The sequence below is a fragment of the Terrapene carolina genome, unplaced genomic scaffold (assembly GCF_002925995.2).
Source record: "Terrapene carolina triunguis isolate 2854851 unplaced genomic scaffold, T_m_triunguis-2.0 Scaffold130, whole genome shotgun sequence".
NCBI classification, from domain to species: Eukaryota; Metazoa; Chordata; order Testudines; family Emydidae; genus Terrapene; species Terrapene triunguis.
The window spans coordinates 37,898,447-37,918,527 of NW_020664481.1; the positions used below are offsets into that span (position 1 = coordinate 37,898,447).

The window sequence follows — 20,081 nt, forward strand, 5'->3', positions numbered from 1 at the left end:
ACTGCGTTGCATCCCGGCTGTAGCCTCTCTCTGCCATGGCTTTGGAGATCTTCTCGTAGATCTTAGCATTCCTTCTTTTGGAGCGCAGCTCTGAAAGCACGGACTCATCGCCCCACACTGCGATGAGATCCAAGACTTCCCGATCAGTCCATGCTGGGGCCCTCTTTCTATTGGATTGCACGGCCATCTCTGCTGGAGAGCTCTGCATAGTTGCCACTGCTGCTGAGCTCCCCTCGATGTCCAAAGAGGAACTGAGATTCAAACTGCCCAGACAGGAAAATGAAAATGAATTCAAATTTTCCCGGGGGTGTGGCTGGTCAGAGCATCCGAGCTCGGACTGCTGTCCAGAGCGTCAACAGAGTGGTGCACTGTGGGATAGCTCCCGGAGCTATTACCGTCGATTTCCATCCACACCTAGCCTAATTCGATATGGCCATGTCGAATTTAGCGCTACTCCTCTCGTTGGGGAGGATTACAGAAATCGATTTAAAGAGAGCTTTATGTCGAACTAAATGGCTTCCTGGTGTGGACGGGTGCAGGGTTAATTCGATATAACGGCGCTAAAGTCGACATAAAAGCCTAGTGTAGACCAGGCCTAAGGTGCCACAAGTACTCCCCGTTCTTTTTAGTAAATTACTGTATCACGTCTGTTTTTCTTCTTACTTTGTAGACTTAGGAGTATATGCTTCCTGTACTCAACTTCTATGTGGTAAACATCACTGTTCCCACATATTTCTGACTTCCTGACTCCCTCTGTACCAGTCTGAGCTTAGAGGTCTAGTGATGAACCTTTCTGGTGACCTCTGGACATACAGAATTCTTAAGACGTTTGAGTCTCTGGTGTTTCATGTATTGCTTTGTTTGGTCCAAGAGAAGCATGTTATGGAAGATTTTCAAAGGTACAAATGAGAGTTAAATCCCATTGACTTTCAGTGGGAACTGGGAGCCTAAGGCCTAAGTGCCTTTGAAAATCTCTCTTCTGCATCTGCTTTTTAGGTTAGGACTAAGCCCTGGTCTATACTACAGAGTTAGGTTGACGTAAGGCAGCTTATGTCAACCTAACTCTAAGTATCTACACTCCCATCAATGTAACTCGCCCACTTCACCAACTTAACTCCACCTTCGCAAGAGGCGTAGCGCTTAGGTCAATGTAGTTAGGCTAACAGTGTCAATGTAGACACAGTGTTGCTTACATTGATTGTTGCTGCCTTTCAGAAGCTGTTCCACAATGCTCCACAATGGTAATTAAATTGGTGCAAGCGCTCCTGGTGAGGATGTGCACCGGCCACACAAGGAGCATGGATTTGTGTGAAATGTCAGTTAAATCTCGGTTTCCACACATGAAAATTCGTGAAGTAAAACTAAAATGAGATTTTAAACATGGATCTAATTATACCCGTGTAACAAAGAAAGAATAGGCTCCTCACCCCCCTCAAGCTCTACATAAATTTCACTTCTTGTAATTCTGCGTCATCAAACTATAACTACGTTACGTATGTACCTTCACTTTATGGGGCACTCATTTAGGTTTCTAGACATTTGGTGAGTTTCAGTGTTATTTGCACAATATCGTTACCAGAAATAGACTAAGAAACTAGTAGATATGCAAAAAAGGGTAGAAAAGCCGCTTTTAAACAAATAGAAAATAAAATAAACCTCTGTTGTTAACATTAGGAATGAAAAGACATTGTGCTGTTCACTTAAATTTCCTGGCACAACTGTGACTACAAGTTTGCTGATTGGTTCTTTTGGAGATCTTTAACTTAGACTAAAATCTGCAATTTTAAAATCAAACCTTTGATATTAGAAAAAAAATCTGCATGGAGATGAAGTTGAGTAGCAAAATCTGCCTTGAGATACAGAATATGAATTTTTCGTGTCAGCAATTCTACTTTCTGTACATTGCTAATACACAATCATGAACATTTCACTTAGGACCATATTCAGTGCAGTTGCAGTGGTGTAACTGAGGTCAGCATTTGGTCAGTGTATGAAATGGAAAGCTCTGAATAACTTGTTTCAATGAATTTAAATGAGGCCTCTCCAAGTACTAATAGCATCTGGTATTTGTAGAGTATTAGAGAAAAATGGTGCTGAGTAGAGCCAGACTTCATGTAAAGAGGCAAGGTGCAAGCTTCCTTATACAACCTTGCAGAATATAATGCACCTCAATCCTGACTCACAACATCCCTTTGCCTTTATTTAGCACATGGAATCAATTATACCAAACTATGGGTGCATTTTTGTGATGTGAAGAAGCATCCACATGAGTCAAAACAACCATTTGAAAATTACACAGAAAGTTCTACAGCTAACAATGGGCATTAGGAGACATTTTCCAACCATAAATTAAATCTTCAAAAATATACATCCTTTGTAGACAATAAAGTTTGAGAAAGTGAACCATTATAATGCTCTAATTAAAAAGTGCTTTACTGATTATTTTAGCTGCAAATCCTAGCTGAGCATTTGCACCAACTGCTGAGAACAATTTTGGACTCTCTCTTTTAGCTGAGAAGGAATTTAAAACATTCTGTGCATCCTCTCCCCCCTGGTTTCCTACTCCTGAATGTTCCTCATATCTAGTCATGCAAATAGAAATGTATCAGAACCAAAGCTCCAGTTCTGAATGATCCTTGAGTTCAGAAAAGTTAAAGTTGGATGGGAACTCTGAGGCTTGGGCCTATTACAATATTCAGAGGCGAGAGTGTAAAAAAAACAAAAAACAAAAAAAAAAAGAGAGAGAACATGAAATCTTCTTTAGTGTTCTGACAAATTTTAGTAGTTGAGTCATAGGAGAGAATCACTTCAGCTCCAATTCTCTGAATCGCACTCTTGTAGCTGTAAATAGCACTGGCAAAGCACTGGCTATAGGGAAATTAAGTACTGCCTAAGAGACCCTTTTAAATGATTCATGTATCATTTTGCAAGCAGGCCTGTAATGTAAGTATTAAAATACATCTAAGATTTTTAAATGAAAAAATAAACAAAGACCATGAAGTGCACAGACAGCTATATTTGCTATTCTGCTGTTTGTCTTTATGTTTCATTTCATGTGGTTGTCTTAAAAGGGTGTTTGTATTTTGAACAACTCAGCTGCCTTGTTTGCTATGAGTTCAAATGGTTCTAATTCTAAACTGTAAAATATTTCACCTGTAGATTATTTTATCTGGTTAAATATATATTCTCTGGGGAGACAGAAAAATGTTAAGACCTTTGTTAACCTACTGCACAGTAGAATGTGATCATGCATTATTGGTGTGGTAAGGACAAACACTAGCAGTTTTGAGCCAACTGGAGATATTGAACTAAGTAGAATGAACTTGCTGCTCTTGGAGTAAAAAATGCTGGAGTCATCGTCTTGCTAGATATGAACTGATTGTCATGCTGGAGATAAGCTTGGATAATATGATGCAAACATAGGGTTTTTTTTTTAAAACAGCAAATTAACAGAGCTTTTCCAGTTATAGCTTTTCATGAAACCTTTCCTAACTGGTAACCTTAAGAAAGCCTCAGAAACATTAATTTTACTATGAGAAGCAAGTATTTCAGAGCAATCTGACAAATATTTAAAAATTTTGAGCACACAGTCTACTCAAGAAACAAGTTTGGCAAACTAACTCAAGCAGCAGAGACAGAAATTTGTATGCAAATTTTGTGTTTTTAATATATTTTAATGTTTTATATAATAAATATAAAAACATACACTGAAAGTTTAATTTTAATCCTAAAATTGTGTTGAGTGAAATTGACAAGGGTTGCAGTTATAACTGAACAATCAAAATAGGATTATGTTTTTTTATAATACAATGGCACATACAAATCTGGCTTTAGCTGACCAGCAAGTATCCCCCAGCAAGATTCTAAATTAATTAGAAAGTGCATCTGGGACTCCTGGCTTTTATCCGAGTCCCCAGTTTTGATACTCTGCTCTCCTGACACATGTTGGCAACGGGGACATGGAAGGGGAAAAGAAAAAGAAATATGGTAGTCAAGGTTCACCATGGACAGTTGAGAGCAGAACCTTGTCAGTAACCTCTTTTCACATTAGAGCAATATTACTTAACAATTTGGATGAGACCAAAGGGAGTATAAAAGCAAAGATGCGTGCATCAATCTTGTTCCAGCTGACAAAGCATTATTTACATGTATTATTGCAAATGTAATCATAACAGTTGATTGTGCTTTAATACCCTTTTGTATTAGTCCTGCATCCCCAATCACCCTCTGAAATGTTTCACTGTTTGTATTATTCAGGATCTTTATTTATCAGTTACTGAGAAGTTTATCATGGTTGCCAAAATGTTATGGTTTTTTTTAAATGTAGAAAGGTTAGTTCAATTATTAGCTTTAAACCAATTTATAAGCTGGTATACCGCACTGACAGATCAGGTTTAGAAAGCTAGATTGGAGCGTCCTTGGACTTTGGAAGTTAGTACCAAGAGAAGTCTGCACTCAGGAAAATCTGCTGATGATGTGTCTGCTCTATTCTTAATTCACTGCCAAATGAGATACTGTGTAATACAGGTCAGTGAACCAATGACTGAGCTTCTCACTAAAGTCCAGTTACCAAGGCTCAATAAGTTTTGATTGGTTAGTTGCCATTCAGCATGTTTTTGGGCAAAAGGCCAGGATAAAAAGCACCTTTTACAGCGACACATGCAATGTAAATATTAAAGAGTTTTAAATATACATTCTGAAATATATAACAATGACCAGGCTGTTGGGCAACTCAGATAACATCAACGGTTCTTAATCTATAGAGAAAGCTACTGTGCTAAAAGTACTATTATTTTACAGTTTTGTTATATATGTGATATAATGTGCTTAAAAATGGCACAATCAATACATTTAGCACAATTATATTAAAAAAAAAGACAGAGCCATATCTATATCTATATATAGAGATATAGATATAGTTATATAATTTTCAGCAATAATCTGAAATTATCAGATACCTTTAAATTGAGTATCTAGGCATAGTCTGACAGAAAAAAAAAAAGACACCTGTGTTTTTTACCTTTTCGAATATTTTCCCACCAATCCCTAAATTGCCAAACTACTTTGTAGTATTTTCTAAAATCTAACTTTTAAAGACTTAAAACATCATACGAAAACACTGCTCTCACTCACTCACTCTGGATGTTCATTTGGAGCCAAGAAGATTTTGGTGATATAGGGGGGTTCAATGAAGTTGAGAATTAGATACCATCTTTTAATTTCATTAGAGGTACTGCAACTTTGTAACTGACATTCTTAAAAGGCAGGATAATCCCACTATTTATCTTAAACAAGCAATTTACAAGAATATCACAGTAAGAAAAGGTTTTATAGTTGTTCATAAACTACTGCTATCCCTGTTATCTTCTCATCCAAGTAATCTGAGGTTATTTACTTAAGTTTTATTAGAAATTGTACTAGAATATAAAACAACAGTATACAAAAATAACTTGGGATTACTGCTTGGTACTTAGTCACTTCTGTTTGGAGACTGTTCTCAAAAGGTCTCACACAGTAATTTTTTTGCTGCTAGTTAGGGTATTTTGTGGTTATAATTGTGACAATGATTAAACCACAAGTGATTTAGCAGGGAGTTGCCAGTACAGATGTCACAATACTTATAAAAAAATACTGTGCAAGGTTATACTAAATTTCTCCCAAAACTGTGTTAAGGTTAGGTTATATTTAATTTCTGAGTGTCTACAAACAAGGGCAAAAGGTCCGACATCCCCTGGTAGTGCCACTAAAATGCAGACGAACTGTGCAATCCCTGTCTCAGTCAGTGAACCACTGGAACATGTTAAGACTGGCTAGACACGTAACAAACATAGCAGACATAAAACAAAACTCCCAAAAAATGCTAAGCAAATTCTTATTAAACATTATTTAAATGTAAGATGATGCTTTCTTCTCTTTTCGTTTTATTGAAAAAATTGCTACATTTCAGATTTTCAAAGCTTCCTTTTTGCACAATAGATCAGACAGCAAATAATTTGTTATCAGTTTTCTAGATTTGGTTCCCAAACAACCTGGCCTGGCAAATGTCCCCTGAACACCAACAAAAAAAGATTATTATAAAATTACACCTTATTATAAATAGCATTGTCCTGTTGTTGAAGTGGTTGAATAAACTAGTTTGCTGAGCATGTTTCTTAGACTTCACTCGGTAGCTGTGACAAAAAATGGCAGGTAACTGCTAACAAGAATCTCTATCTTCTAAAAACAAACCAAAATAGTAAGATGTAAGGGAACTAAAATCTACAACTATGTTTGATGACCAGAAATGGGCCCAAAGTCAAATCCACAAACCTTTGAACTTTGGGGAAATTTTGTCAAGAACCCCCAAAATGGGGGGAAACTGTAACCTGATCTCAATTTTGCATAGTGGGTGCATGATTACTTATAAGTTACTTAAATGCACTACATATTCAGGTGCCTATCTTTAGTCACCCAAGTTTGAAACTTGGGCTCTATTTTGCACTGGTAACCAACAGTTTGTTGCTATATGTCGATAATGGTCAGTTCCTTCTTCCATTATAAGCCCTATATTTTGATGATTTTTCATGTGTGTCAAGCCACCAAGATAATTCTAAACTAGGATATCATTTTTCTTAAAGCACAGTAGCCTAAGTCCGCTAAATGGAAGACTGAAAAGGTGCAATTTTTGAAACAAGCTGCAGTGAAGCCCAGCAGAATGTGTCATGCCTAGTCAATTTCACCACAAGATCTTCAAAGATGCACATATTCCAGGTAATAGTAGCAGCACTTCAGGGTTTAGTTTTAGTGGGGAAACTCAAACTTTGAAGTTTAGAAAAAACTTAGCTCAGATAATACTCAGGGCAATTTTTATTCTGTCCAGACAAAATCTTCTGTTTCTAGTAGGTTGGTTCTCTAACAGCTACCTTGATGTAGTATCAAGTCTGAAGGACTCACGCATCTCACACTTCAATGAAAATTATAATGTACAACACAACAATCCCTTGAATATTGGATTGGAAGTAAAGTACTGCAGATCAGACACCATGTGAAGAACAATTTAATTCCCCCACAATGACAGTATCCAAAAATTGTATTTGCAGTGTCACTGCTATAGCCAGTAAGGTGTAATGGGGAAGTTATTTTTCAAATTTAAAAAGAGAAACATAAAACATAATATTAAATAAAGAGAAATGCTAAGAACAGAAGTGACAAAGTAAATTCAACCCCTAGTCCTTTCACACATGCTTCATTTAAAGTTGCGAATAGTGCCATTGAAGTTTATGGGAATACTCACATGCTTAAAGTTAAGCACATGAATAAATCTTTGCAGAATTTGGGTCTAAGGCTGCAAGTTTGTTCTTGTATTACTGCAATGCATCTACTGTAGGTCTTGCACATGCTGCAGTTCCAACTGGTCTGAGATCTCTACAATACCTAAGCCACATGGGGAGAATCCAGGGACACAATGGCAGCCTTCTCTCAGAAGTGCCTTGTTTCATAGGTTTGGGAATACTCTGTTATTTTTGCCTCTCTAATGTTGCAGTGGTCACTCTGCGTGGGTCAACTGCTGTGTGTTAGCCTACAACTGAAAAGAACAGTTCCCAGTGGGGTTCGTAGTGAGAGACTCTCAGTCTGAAATCTTGCATCTAGGGAAAAAAGGATAATCTTACATTACAACGGATTGTTTCTTGCTTTGAGGGACTGAAAGATTTGCTGAATTTGACAGAGAGTAATGCCCTTTTCTTTCATCTCCTACTGTTAGCTAATGCTAACTCTGGGCAGTTAGTCTGTATGGTTAACAGTGACTCTCATCCCAGTACAATAGGATTCACATGCATTAGTTCACAGACTTTTGTAACAATTTAAAAAAAGTTGTAAGTTTTCAATTTATCAATTAATGTTGCTTGTTGTTCAATATTAGAACTTTGTCTGCCTCCCACTTTCCAAACTCCTTTGGGGATGGCCATGCCTCCTTTAGCAAACAATTGATGTTGATGAATTCTGATTTAAGTTAAAATGGCAAGCCACAATGCCTTTTCTGGGTCACTCACACAAAACTAACACTTAAACAGAGTGCAACTTGTTTATGAACAAAGAAATAATGTTATCCTATGAGCAGGAAAATACTATAGGCATAATTCAATAGAGTATGGACTATTAATTTCTGTGACATTATATATGAACAAGAGTTAGATTCTTTCCAACTGTTTTTAACACAAGAGCACATTCTTAATTGAAAGGGAAAAATATATTGCCATGTCATCTGTTGGGATTCATTAAATATCAAGGACTAGTTATAACACTCTGAAATCACTTATCCTTTAGGGGAATCAATATGAAATCCTCAACTTAAGTTATTAATGTTCTATGCCTAAGAAATATTGCCATGCTTTAGATATCACAGAAAATTAAAAATGACTTGCAGTAGTTTGCATGAAAATAAGAAAACCTGGACAGAAATAATTCCATAATACAAGTAGGGAAGATAGAAATTAATAAACAAACATGAAATAATCTCATGTCTTCCCCAGTCCCTCTCTGTAATGCTTCTGTCAAAAAGTCCAATTTAGAGCATGACAAAACTGTATTAATTCTTTAAAAAAAACTATTAAAAGAAACGATTGTCCTTAGAAAGCACAACTGACAGCCAATATGTGCTTATAACTCAATACAAATTTGGACTACACAAAATAAAAATAAATGATTTAAATAAATTATAAATGAAAAAACCATTTCTCTGAATCTCTGACGGAGAGAAACATATTTTAGTAAATTTATCTTGTAGTCAACAGCATTTATGAATGAGATAATAGTTCTTTTTTAATAGGATAGTTACATGATGTTCCTCATGTGTTTAAGTTTTTTCCTTTTTAGTAGAACACATAGGATGAACGACATCATAAAACAGCATAATAATATACAGAAATAAACCTGAGCTCTTGTGAAATATGGAACTGTTATGGTTCAAAATAAGTGTTTAATAAGTAATCTGTGACCTTGCAATTTCTGAATTTGCATACATTCCTGACCATGTGTGCGCTCAATTTAAAACATGGCGAACAAGTCATCAATAGTACAACATCCTATGTTAAATTCTGTAGCTTTTAGTGCCTTTAACAGGTCTTAAAATTATTTGGATTATTTCATGCCTAGATCTTATACTATCTAAACCCAACAATCTTCTCCATTCTGTTCCTTTTGGAACATACTTAAGTAGCAAAAACAGAGCAGAAAAAAATTGAACCTTTGAATTTTTCAAAATTTTTTGTATAAAAAGCATTCTCTACATTTTATTTGTATACAACAGGTGTTACTCAGCACAGTAGCTCTTGTTCTCTGAACATACGTCCTCCACAGAGTTGTGTGCCTGACCACTCAGCCACAAACCCTTTTCAAGGATGCACATCACTCAAACCTTACATTCTATTGGCTAAGGGAATCAAGACTACACCCTGTATAGCCATTGCTCAGTTCTTCTTCGCCTCCAAAAGCATTAGGTCTTGAATTCTGAATCATTCACAATCAGTGTGGCTCTGTTAGAGGCAATATGTTCAGAGTACAGGAGTTGTTTTGGTAATTTGTTCTCATAAATGACATTGCCTAGAAGAACCCAAATGCAGCAGACTAGCTAGCTGTAACCTCCCTGTCAAGAAGAGGGCTGAGTTCTTCAGTCACTGTTCAATAGGCAGAACCGCTCTCCCGAAACCAAAATCAGTTCTTGATGTGACACTGAGTGATTTGTGAAGGTGCAAACTGAGCTCTACACTTTTCAGATAAGGCCACGTTACAGATACGTGCCACTGAAGTTGCCACCCTTTGCCTCAGCCCTGAAATATCTGCCATGTCATAAGACTATGTACAACCCTATCCATTTAGGTAGGATGTGAGCTGAAGTAGCCCAACCTTTAAATTTTTCTCCAAAGATCATAAACATTGTATTGGACCATCAAAAAGGTTTATTTCTAAGCAGGGACTGACTACTCTCTTGACATCCAGGACACGCAGCTGACCTTCCCAGGACAGCTTAGGGCTTTGGGGAAAATAGAGGCAGTGATATGCATCGATTTAGGTGAAAATTTTGGATGAAGCCTAAATACCACCTTCTCCCTATACAACGTGTTAAAGGGTGACCTGACCCCATAACAGCCAGTAACTCAGAGATCCTAATAGTCAAGGTTATGGCCACCAAGACAAAAAACTTTCCACAAGAGGTGGTATAGTGAGTGAGTTCACATAGGATCAAAGGACCTTTCACATGTTTAGTTAGCACCTAATTGAAATTTCAAGGAGCATTTTGCCCTGTAACATAAAATAAGGTGTCTGAAATTAGACTATAAACTCTTAAGGTACTGTGCTTTTCTATGTGTTGTACAGCACCTAGCACATTGAGATCCCAATCCTAACTCGAGCCTTTGGGTATTTCTCCAGCACAAATAAGAAATGACAGTGATACAAGTTGCAGGCCCCTGCTAACTCTGGAGAAAAACCTCAGACACTGGCACTGAGTTCTAACGTGCAAGTCCACATCTGGATGACCTCAGACAGTAAAGATGCCACTGAGGGTTTGAACGTCCACTCAATAATCTACCCTCTCAACTCAGGTCATCATTCATGGTGTTTTTTGTCAGATAGGGTTTCTTTGTTTTGGACTCACTGTTCCCATGGATTAATTGCCTTTTGATATGACAAGTGATCATGTGCTCACTCTGTTGAGGTATTACAGGACAACCATATTGTCCATGACTGAGAACCAGCCTGAGGGGTCCTCAGCACTAGAAAATTTACATGGAGCCTCAACTCTGAAAGACTAACAACAGTCAAGTTTACTAATTAAGCTCCTCACACTATACCAGAGACATCTGTGTCTATCATTATCTGAGGCGCTTGGTGTGAGAAGAGCTTTTCCTTGACTACTTTCCCCAACATTGTTCATCATAGGAAAGTCTGACCTTCTCAGGAGGGGATTCTGCCAACTCCATCTGGAGAGGTAGAGGGGACATGGGGTTAACTCTTTTGGAAAGGAGAATGGTGGGCTCAAGGGATATGCCCACACCCCTAAATGCCAATGCCAACTTTGAAAAGTTCTGTGGCCACAAGACTCCTATATGTAGCTCTGTAAATGCAATGTCATTAAGGAGAATAGCTTTCACATTGCATATAAGCTGGCTTGGTGAACAACTTTTGTGCATATCTGGAACAATTTCGCATATTTTATTGAAACAAACATCATCAATCAACAAATATGCCCAGCTGCCCAACTAATGTCTGACTGCAATTTCAGTTCAGTGGGGACTTGAGATACAAGCTTGTTAAATCATATAAATGTACAGATAGGGAATTGAATGGTAGCCAAGTTGGCCTTAGCTGTTGCTTGTGAACAGTTGACTAGAGAAAGAGGAATTTAGAACAATGGACCTTACTGAAAGAGGTGTTTAATTCTCTTAATATCATATGGTGTATACCTGGGAAAATGAAATAAAGAACTAGAGAGCTACTGAACAAAACAGAGTAGTCATTTTTGAAAATGTCCATACATTTAAAAATAATGCTTGGAATGTGACTGTATCTCACTTTACAGAATAGATGTAGGGCCTACAAATTAAGGATCGTAGAGCATTTAACTTAAACAGGGAGAACAATGGAAGGTGCACTGTATATCCCTTATTATCTAGAACATTAATTCCCAGTAGTTTCAAGGACCTAAGTTTTAATATAGGAAATAAAAAGTTTCCATCTATCAACCTGGGGTCTAAAACAATAATACATTTAAAAAGATGTAATGTCACCAGCACTATGGCCTCAAGAATTGGGATTTGGCTTGTAGATGTGTATTTATTAACATCTTCTAAATACTCATTATAATGATACAGTAAATACCTTTATAAGTCACCTGAAACAATTATAAAATAGACCATTCTAGTAGTTCTCAAACTGCGGGTCAGGACCCAAAGTGGGTCACAACCCCGTTTTAATGAGGTTGCCAGAGCTGGTGTTAGATTGCTGGGGCCAAGGACTGAAGCCCAAGTCCCATCACCCGGGGGCCAAAGCCTGATGGCTTCAGCCTGAAGTGGTGGGGTTCAGGTTACAGGTGCCCCACCTGAGGCCGAAGCCCTTGGGCTTTGGCCCCCACACCCAGAGCAGCAGTGCTGAGGCAGGCTCAGGCTTTGGTCCTCCCTCCTGGGGTCCTGTAGTAATTTTTGTTGTCAGAAGGGGGTTGCGGTGCAATGAAGTTTGAGAACCCCTGGATTATTCTATAGTAATTGCCCAAATACCACAGTTTTCAGCAGTCTTGCTACTGTGTGGTGGGCCATTACTGGAACATTACTAGCCTTTATGTAACAGTATTCACATGAGGATGGTAAAGGGCTTTTCAAAGTTGGGTAAGTATGAACCCATCTCTGATACAGGAAAACTGAGGCATAGAGAGGTGAAGTAGCTTGCAAAAAGCCACATAGCAAATCAGTGCTAGAGTAAGGAACACAACTGTAGTCCCTTGGCACTAAGCAACAGACCATGCTGTCTACACAGTTTTGTTGTTTTCATTACTAATGGGTAGCATTTTTATTTGTACATCACAGGTCATATTTTCCTTTTATTCACATCTCTTCATTAAACTGGGATTTCAAAATGGTGTCAGAAGAGCAGTCCTATTGTGAGATCATAATTATTTACAAGAATTCTTTGAATATTTTAGGTTAATGGAGAGGACAAACAGAATGCAGACCTCACTATTTAATAACTCCCTCCAATTTTTGATGAAGAGTTTTACTGGTTGCTGAAACATAGTGAGTCTAACCCCTATCCTAAAAAAAACCCAACGTACAGTAAAACTAGTTTACAAATCCAAGAAAGTGGCTGCAAAAGCTATGGATATTTGTATGGGATCAACACTAATGCCCTGATTCATCAAGGTATATAAGCATGTGCTGACATTTAACCACATGAATCACTGAACTCAGCGGTCCCACGCTTGTGTAAGCGCCTTGCTAAAACAGGGCCTAACCAAACAATAAATCATAGAATCATAGAACTGGAAGGGACCTCGAGAGGTCATCTAGTCCAGCCCCCTGCACTTGTGGCAGGGCTAATTATCTAGACCATTCCTGACAGGTGTTTGTCTAACCTGCTCTTAAAAATCTCCCATGCTGGAGATTCCACAACCTCCGTAGGCAATTTATTCCAGTGCTTAACCACCCTGACAGTTAGGAAGTTTTTCCTAATGCCCAACCTAAATCTCCCTTGCTGCAATTTAAGCCCATTGCTTCTTGTCCTATCCTCAGAGGTTAAGAAAAACAAATTTTCTTCCTCCTCCCTGTAACAACCTTTTACATCCTTGAAAACTGTTATGTCCCCTCTCAGTCTTTTATTTTCCAGACTAAACAAACCCATTTTTTTCCAATCTTCCCTCATAGGTCATGTTTTCTAGACCTTTAATCATTTTTGTTGCTCTTCTCTGGACTCTCTCCAATTTTTCCACCTCCTTCCTGAAACGTGGTGCCCAGAACTGGACACAATACTCCAGTTGAGGCCTAATCAGAGCGGAAGAATTACTTCTTGTATCTTGCTTACAACACTCCTGCTAATACATTCCAAAATGATGTTCAGTTTTTTTACAGCGTTATACTGTTTACTCACATTTAGCTTGTGGTCCACTATGAACCCCATATCCCTTTCTGCAGTACTCCTTCCTAGGCAGCCATTTCCCATTTTGTATGTGTGCAACTGATTGTTCCTTCCTAAGTGGAGTACTCTGCATTTGTCCTTACTGAATTTAATCCTATTTACTTCAGACCATTTCTCCAGTGTGTCTAGATCATTTTGAATTTTAATCCTATCCTCCAAAGCACTTGCAACCCCTCCCAGCTTGGTATCGTCCGCAATAATAATTATAAATATCCATTTAAACATGCCTATATCTTCGTTAGTTTTGGAGGCAGAAGCAACCTATTTGGGAGTACTCATTTTAGGAGAATGTGTATGAGAAGATATTTTATTAGGATACTAGTTCTGTGTGTCCATTGGGGCTCTTAGCACTGCCCATTATTATGCTTTCCTGAAACTTCTCACTTTAAAACCTTGCTTTCAGTTGCTTACAACTTTGCCAAAGCTTAATTCTTTGGGTTAAAATTTTCCATCTAGGGTGACTGCCTCCAGCTCTTTATTTTATTTTATTTTATTTTATTCTATTTATTTATTTATTTTGAAATTTCAGTCAAAGTGTCTTAGTCATTTCTGAGAATGAGGCTAGAGAAAGATATGTTTTGTCCTTGTTAAAAAATTCTGGAGACCTTTTCTTTGAGAAGCTCTAGTGCCCCCATGCATTGGAGCAAGGACTTGAAATGTGGCAGGAGCTGGTCTTTGTGTTAGGAATGGGCCTTTTGCTATTCAGAAAATCTGCCCAAATTTGGCCAATTTATAAGCCTTTGAGAAAACTGCAGCTTGCGCATGCTCAGTCAAGACTTGAAAGACCATGCAGCTAATTTCCCTGAAGATTCCATCTGCAATGAGCAGGGCCCACGTTAGACTTGCTGGGGCCCAGGGCAGAAACTAAGGAGTGGGCCCTGCCGCCTAGGGCCAAAGCCGAAGCCCGAGCCTCCACCCGGGGTTGAAGCCTGAGCCACCTGGTGTCTCTGTTCCCCCCCAAAAAATGTTCCTCTGCACTCCCCTAGGAGAGTGTGCCCCCCCCCCCACCAGCTTGCAAACCTCTGCTTTAGTGTGATTTAGTTCCACTTTTAGAGATTACTGTAATATTTGCATTACATTTACCCACAGTGACTCTGTAGATGTGTTGTAACTTAGCTTCGTAGGGCCCCAGGCAATTGTCCTGCTTATTGCCTCCTAACGCCAGCCCTGGCAATGAGCATGCTCAAGCCCTCTCCAACTTCTTCTGCAATTGCTGCTCTCGTCTGCGGAGGGTTAGGCCAGGTCTGTGTCCAGACATTGGAACGGTAAGCAGAGAGAGACTTTCTCCTGTGCTCTTGGTGTGGAGGAAGCTGCCTGATTCAAATGCAAAGGTGACAAGAGTACTCTGAAAAATCATGTCTTAGGCATCTCAAACCCAAAATTAATGGATACTTTTGACCTTAATCTCTCTGCCTCAGTTCCCCATCTGTAAACCGGGGATGATACTACCCCTTCACCTCACAGGGGTGTTGTGAAAATAAACTAGTTAATATTTCTGAGCACTTAGATATTATAGTGATGAGCACCACTGAAAAGCCTATGAAGAAATTAATAATTATCTCTTCAGAGCAGGTGCAGCAAATAAGGCATGGGGCTATACACTTAATAATGAGGATAAAAAATAAATAATAGCTGCTCATTAAATGTGCACCATCCATAATGTGCACTTAATGAGGCAGGGGGTCTGTGGCAAAAATTGTATGTGATCATGTATCTGTATATATGTGTGCGTATGCATATTAAGATTTGTATTCGAGACACAGATATTTGAAGCGAATACCTGATGAATCATGAAATAATTAAATTATGTAAATTTCAGTACTTATATATATCTGTCCCCATATTTCCCTTCTGATTTTTTCCATAGATTTAGCTGAGATGGTTATGAAACATTAAGAATATAATGTAAGTAGAAATGCAGTTTCTTTCCATTGCTATTTTTGGAATATTTTATCATTAACCTATCAAGAAAATTGATACAAATGCCTGCTCAAATGTCCCTTTTTGAATCTTTTCCTCATAACTACTATTCTTCAAACTTTCATTTTTAATCAACAACGAAGTTACACTTTTTTTCTTGGTAATATAGCTATCGTCAAGTGGTTCCAAAGTTGTTGCTTGTGCAATAGAATTGAATATGCCTTTTTTCCTACAGATCAGTTTTGTGGCATAATCGCTGTTGCACTTGAGTTACAATTCCATCATGATGGTTTCTCAATTTGCAGAACATAGTATTTGCAACCCACAGGGATTTTTCCTGTTTTGTTTTTGGATTGGAAGCTAGGATATACAAACTTCTGAATTATATGTATTTTGACCCACACAGAGAACAGAGTCAAATGAATGCTTTGCTACAATAGAATCTGAAGCTTTGGGAGCCTTCTGAAGTTATTCTTTAATAGCAGATTAGATTTAATAGAAACAAACAGAAGGAAAATCAATTTTCAGAGATGTTATCACTAGCCTCATTTGAGGGCCAAAGTTTCAAAAGTTAATTCCTAAATTGCACCAGTAAAAATCCCGTGCACACTATTTTACAGTGCTAGCTTTCTTTAGCAGCACATATTCTCCATAAAGATGATGTGATGTAACCAAAAAGAGCATTTATTTTATATCTTTATATAGTAATAACCTCTTATTTTTATTATCATAGTATCTAGAAGCCCTAGCTATTTCTGAAAATAGTTCTTTACTGACATCTCTAACTTTCTGAAAAGGCTAGTCAAAGTCCTACTTGACCATATGCCAGCAAGCAAAATCAATCAAGGACCCAGTTCTACAACTGGAGAGAAATATTATTTTCTACAGAAAAAGTAGCTGTTGATTTTTGTTGTGTATGTAAATTCTTTTTCTGGAGCCTGCCACATTAGGGGTTTGTAATCGTATGGTTTTCTTTGCATAGTGAGTAACACTTGGAAATGGAGGTAGAAAAAAAAGTAAAAGTGGAATGAACAAGGACTTTCAGGAGCCAAAAAAGGCTGATTGAAATATGCTGGAGCCTGGATATATTTAAAAGACCCTTGAATTGACAAGTTTTTTGCTTCCTGTTTCCTAGTAGGCAGAACTATAATGCTTTATTTTTTTTTAGGCGGAGAGAAGATAATTTCTGTTTATTTCAAAATATTATAAAGATTACAGCTCTCTCCCTCACATTTTCATTCCTCCTCTATGATTTTATTGAAATTATTTGATCAAACCGTAGTCAACACAAGAGTTTTTATTAGAACTGGTCAAAACAATTTAAAGGGACGTTTCTTTGGTAAAATGGCCTTCTATTTGGAAAAAAAAAGGTTTTGGTGATAAATCCTCAAAAACAAAGTGAGGTCTCCCACTCATGACATCCTCTCTCCCAAGTTAAAAGTAGGGTTGGGCAAATGAAAACTTTCAATAATTTCAATAATATGTTTGATATTTTTAAAATTAAAAAACTGAAGAAAAATGTCAGTCTGTTTTGTACACTTCAAAATGGAAACTTCAACATTTTAACATTTTAATCAAAACAGCTCTAGTTTTCATGCATGTTTGTAGAACACAGGTAATCAGTGCTTCTGCAAATTCTTTTCACTTAACCGCCTTTATGACATGCTCCCACATAATTTTCAGCAGTAAAGATTATTAGGACCATAATGTGGCCAGGGAAGAACACATCGGAAGGGAAAAAAGGGTAAAGAAACCCACGAGGTTCTGCTCTCAGAGCTTCCTTCATGTTTACTGCTCAGGGAAAAGGGTTCAGGAGCTGCTGAGGAGGTAGGGTGCAACAGCCCTACAAACTCCCAAACGGTTTTGTCTCTACAGTGAAAGATTCTGTATTTTCATGGAAACATCCCATGATCACTGTTACATGGATGCATCATAATATTTTGGTGAATATTGGCAACAACATCAAAACCAGTCTGCAGCACATGCATTCAACCTGCTTTATGTGCCACTGTTTGCGATTACCAGCCTCAAAAACATACAATAAATATATTTGCACCAATATTCCAACTAGACAAGAAGCTAAAAGCAACATGGTGTTTTCAGGAAGAACAGTAAAGATTTGATGCCAAATATCTGATTAGCAATATTAAAATTTAAAATAAATTCATCTGGAAGGCTGTTTAGGGGCTTGGTACATTCACAAATCTGGCTGAGAACCTGGCAAGCAGTTTCAGAAATATAACTTAATTTTGTGACCTTGTTAAAGTAAATGGGTAAGTTAATTTAGAAAATCTCTACATTATTATAAGCATAACATTGCTTTAGGTTTCAACTCCCAAAACTGATAAGCAACATACTAGAAATTAACTTTTTCAATACATATTAAATGAAGCAATTAAAGCTTGCAATAAAATGTAGAGAAAAATATGAAGACTGGATGGAACCAGGACTTTGAGGGAGAAAATTAGAAAGATTATGGAGTCTGTACATTATTATTAAAATGGCAAATATCTAGACTTCATATCCAGATAATCTTAGCTTGAAGTGGAACAATAAAATCGTATCTGGATGTGCAGCACTTATATGTGCAGCCAGCTTGTATAACAGGGAAATAACATGTTCTAACTGGCAAACTAAAAAGCTTCCCCACTCTAAGGTCTGGTGGTTGAAAGCTAGTAAGGTAATGTTAAAGGAGAAATGTACTTTGTGCATTAAGCAACAGAGGGTCCTGTGGCACCTTTCAGACTAACAGAAGTATTGGGAGCATAAGCTTTCGTGGGTAAGAACCTCACTTCTTCAGATGCAAGAGTACATTTGTGCATTAAGTACATTCTCCACTAAACCTAGTCTATTGCTAATACTTAGAAATGTTCAAGTACCTTCACCATTAAAATATTCAAGCTCACAATAACAATTAGCTTTAAAAGCATTTAGCTCTAAAAGCATTTATTTGCTTAACTGAATGAAAACAGAATGACAAAAACCAAGATTGTCACTGCAGTGTTTTCTGCAATTACTCAATGCGGATGCTTCAACTATGAAAATGTACAATTTGCTAGATGAACTGGCTCACATGAAATTTAAGGACACAATGCATAGTATTCAATAGTCCGTGTTTTCTGATGCCCTCCAAGGTAATTAAGTATATTCCCCAATACATATTCACTCACTTTTTCAGCAAAAGTTTTCTATTTAATTAACATGGAAACTACAAAAACTAAAATGCTTGAAATAAACTTACGTATTGCCCAGTTTTGATCCTTGCAATCCTCACTAAAATCCCCACAAAATGTTGCCAATTTAAATTGATATAACAACCACCACTGCTACCTTTAAGGTATTCAGAGAAAAATGAATATTAATTAATACAGAAATTTCTCAACGTATGTTATTTCCTGATAATACTGGGCTGGATGGGCAATATATATGATAATTTCTATGCTCCACTAATAGCCATTTAAACTTAGCAATAGGACTCTCACCATACAAATTTTATTTTTATTAAACTATGATCTGGTGATCAGTTTCTTGCTTTTTCCAACCCTTTGAGTCCCAGCATAATTGTTTTGACAGCTTGAATGCTCCCATTAAGCTTGTCAATTTCTGTTGACATATAGCAATCTTTTACCTGGTTTGATTGCCTTCATTACAGCACGAGATGACTTAAGCACTGCTTCATAGATGGCCCTCTGGTCAGGAGTGAACTTTCCATTTGCTGGAAAAGTGCAGGTAATGTCAGAAGCATAGCAGTAATATTCTCCTCCCATGTCAAACAAGCTGAAAAGAAAGGGGGGGAAATGTGAAAAATGAAATGCCAGAGTAGTAGTAGTAGAATAAACATACATTTCTTTACATTCCTGGTTTAAATAAAGCCAGATAAGGCCAAAATTATCATCACCTGAAAGCGCTGTTCTGTGACCTAAGTGAAAGTTGGTAGTTGCACAGTATTTCCTTGTAGGCAGGTATCCACAGAGAACATGAACAGGCAGGCACCCTTGCTGGGAATTTCAGCACAGGGTAAAAAGAATGAATGGGGATAAAGGCAGTTCCTTTAGAAAAAGATTTAATAGATAGCAGGCAGCCACGGCAGCCTCTCAAGTTATAGCTCCTCTGACAAAATGGGATTTTTTGGTGATTTTTTTATGAATCCTGTGTGCACCTCAGTTTCCCGCTGTACTTTGCAATGCTATCCAGTGGGGTGGTGGTAGAGAAGGGCTCTCAGGACATCCCAAGAGACACGAGGGTGTGTGTTGTCTTGCTGTCTGGAATGTAATGAATGGGTTGTTAAGGAACTGTCTGGAACCTGCTGAAACCAACCCATATCAATGCAGAAAAGGAAAGAGACAATGGGAAGATCATGCCCACCTACAATCAATGATCAAGAAGAAGGAGGTTTTCCCTTCACCTCTCAGCAGGGTAGCTGAACAGAGACCAGCTCAAATGAAAGGACTGAGAGGTGACAAACAGGGTATAAAGAGGGGGCTTCTGGAAGAGGCTAG

At 37.8% G+C, this 20,081-nt stretch overlaps 1 protein-coding gene across 1 annotated transcript in view; it reads right to left on the reverse strand.

Annotated features, from left to right (window-relative positions):
* The window catches only part of PEPD (peptidase D), a 228,231-nt gene that overhangs the window by 31,952 nt on the left and 176,198 nt on the right, over positions 1–20,081 (reverse strand). Inside the window, exon 12 of the mRNA XM_026652794.1 lies at positions 19,211–19,359. Within this exon, the coding sequence (XP_026508579.1) occupies positions 19,211–19,359 (149 nt within the window). The remainder of the gene's footprint in view (positions 1–19,210; positions 19,360–20,081) is intronic.